General features: G+C 49.0%; 1 protein-coding gene across 1 annotated transcript; it reads left to right on the forward strand.

Moving 5' to 3' along the window:
• Positions 1-261: 261 nt before the first annotated feature.
• On the forward strand, positions 262-2,104 carry LOC123346572 (zinc finger protein 347-like). Its single transcript, XM_044984048.1, has one exon. The coding sequence runs from the start codon at positions 262-264 to the stop codon at positions 1,807-1,809; it is 1,548 nt and encodes a 515-aa protein (XP_044839983.1). The 3' UTR covers positions 1,810-2,104.
• Positions 2,105-2,836: the final 732 nt, after the last annotated feature.

Genomic DNA, 2,836 nt, shown 5'->3' on the forward strand with positions numbered 1-2,836 from the left:
ACCCTCTCAATCCCTTGAGTGCGGGAAATGTTGCATTTCGAAGACACAAATAATTAGACATCAGTTAAGACACAGTGGGGAGAGACCCCACAAGTGCTTGGACTGTGGGAAAAGTTTCATAGAGAGGTCAAACCTTATTAAACATCAGGCAATCCACACAGGAGAGAGACCCCACAAGTGCTTGGAGTGTGGGAAAAGTTTCAAAGAGAGGTCAAACCTTATTAAACATCAGCCAATCCACACAGGAGAGAGACCCCACAAATGCTTGGAGTGTGGCAAAAGTTTCATAAGAAGGTCACACCTAGTTCGTCATCAGGCAATACAACAGGAGAGAGACCCTACAAGTGCTTGGACTGTGGGAAAAGTTTCTTACAAAGATCACACCTTGTTAAACATCAGGCAATCCACACAAGAGAGAGACCCCACAAGTGCTCCGACTGTGGGAAAAGTTTCTTACAAAGATCACACCTTGTTAAACATCAGGCAATCCACACAGGAGAGAGACCCCACAAGTGCTTGGACTGTGGGAAAAGTTTCTTACAAAGGTCCAACCTTGTTAAGCATCAGGCAATGCACACAGGAGAGAGACCCCACAAGTGCTTGGACTGTGGGAAAAGTTTCTTTAAAAGGTCAAGCTTTGTTTATCATCAGGCAATCCACACAGGAGAGAGACCCCACAAGTGCTTGGAGTGTGGGAAAAGTTTCCTAAGAAGGTCACACCTTGTTAAACATCAGGCAATCCACACAGGAGAGAGACCCCACAAGTGCTCAGACTGTGGGAAAAGTTTCTTACAAAGATCACACCTTGTTAAACATCAGGCAATCCACACAGGAGAGAGACCCCACAAGTGCTTGGACTGTGGGAAAAGTTTCTTACAAAGGTTAAGCTTTGTTTATCATCAGGCAATCCACACAGGAGAGAGACCCCACAAGTGCTTGGAGTGTGGGAAAAGTTTCATACGAAGGTCAGATTTTGTTTATCATCAGGCAATCCACACAGGAGAGAGACCCCACAAGTGCTTGGATTGTGGGAAATGTTTCATACAAAGATCACACTTAGTCCATCATCAGGCATTACACAAAGGTGCGAGACCGCACAAGTGCTTGGAGTGTGGGAAAAGTTTCCTAATAAGGTCACACCTTGTTAAACATCAGGCAATCCACACAGAAGAGAGACCCCACAAGTGCTTGGACTGTGGGAAAAGTTTCATAGAAAGGTCAAGCTTTGTTTATCATCAGGCAATCCACACAGGCGAGAGACCCCACAAGTGCTTGGAGTGTGGGAAAAGTTTCATACGAAGGTCACATCTTATTCAACATCAAGCAATCCACACAGGAGAGAGCTCCCACAAGTGCTTGGACTGTGGGAAATGTTTCACAGAGAGTTCAAACCTTGTTAAGCATCAGGCACTCCACACAGGAGAGAGACCGCACAAGTGCTTGGAGTGTGGGAAAAGTTTCCTAAGAAGGTCACACCTTGTTAAACATCAGGCAATCCACACAGGAGAGAGACCGCACAAGTGCTTGGAGTGTGGGAAAAGTTTCCTAAGAAGGTCACACCTTGTTCAGCATCAGAGAATCCACACAGGAGAGAGACCCCACAATTGCTTGGACTGTGGGAAAAGTTTCATACAAAGGTCACATCTTATTCAACATCAGGCAATCCACACAAGAGAGAGACCACACAAGTGCTTGGACTGTGGGAAGAGTTACATACAAAGGTCACAGCTTGTTCAACATCAGGCAATTCACACAGGAGAGACTCCAGAGGTGCTTGGACTGCGGGAAAAGTTTCATATAGGGGTCTGACCTTATTAAACGTGGAAAGATCCACACAGGATTTAAGCTTCTGTGACACATGGCAAGAAAAGATTAAGCAACTTGCATGTAATTCTTTGAGATTCAACTTTTAGAGAGAGATTTTAAAAGTGTGTCCACCTTAGTAAGGTAGAGTTTAACATGTAAATACGTTTTATGAAATACTTGAAAGAAGAGGGCAAGTCATGTCTGAGTAACTAATTGCCTTCTATGAGGAGATAAGTGGCTCTGTGGATGAGGGAAAAGCAGTGGATGTGTTATTCCTTGACTTTTGAGCTGTATAAGTAGGGGCCAGGGGTGGCTCTACAAATTTGGCCGCCCCAAGCAGTCATGCCCGGGAGGCGCCCCCGAGCCGCGGGAGCAGCGGACCTCCCGCGGGCATGACTGCGGAGGGTCCGCTGGTCGCGCGGCTCGGCTGGACCTCCCGCAGCTGCGGGCGGTTCGCTGGTCCGGCGGCTCCGGTTGAGCTGCCGCAGGCATGTCTGCGGGAGGTCCAGCCGAGCCGCGGGACCAGCGAACCGTCCGCAGTCATGCCTGCGGGAGGTCCACTGCTCCCGGGGCTCCGGTGGACCTCCCGCAGCCATGAATGCGGCAGGTCCGCCGGCCCAGCCTGCCACCCCCCCGGGAAAGGGCCGCCCCAGGCGGGTGCTTGCCCCGCTGGGCTCTGGAGCCGGCCCTGGTAGGGGCATTGCCAGGAGATTGAGGGACGTGATCATTCCCCTCTATTCGATATTGGTGAGGTCTCCTCTGGAGTATTGTGTCCAGTTTTGGGCCCCACATTACAAGAAGGATGTCGACAATTTGGAAAGAGTCCAGCGGAGGGCAGGAAAAATGATTACGGGTTGGAGCACATGACTCATGAGGAGAGGCTGAGAGAACGGGGATTGTTTAGCCTACAGAAATGAAGAAAGATGGGGGATTTGGTAGCTGCTTTCAACTACCTGAAAGGGTTCCAAAGAGGATGGATCTAGACTGTGCTCATTAGTACCAGATGACAGAACAAGGAGTAATGATCTCA

The sequence above is a fragment of the Mauremys mutica genome, chromosome 12 (genome assembly GCF_020497125.1).
Source record: "Mauremys mutica isolate MM-2020 ecotype Southern chromosome 12, ASM2049712v1, whole genome shotgun sequence".
Classification (NCBI taxonomy): domain Eukaryota; kingdom Metazoa; phylum Chordata; order Testudines; family Geoemydidae; genus Mauremys; species Mauremys mutica.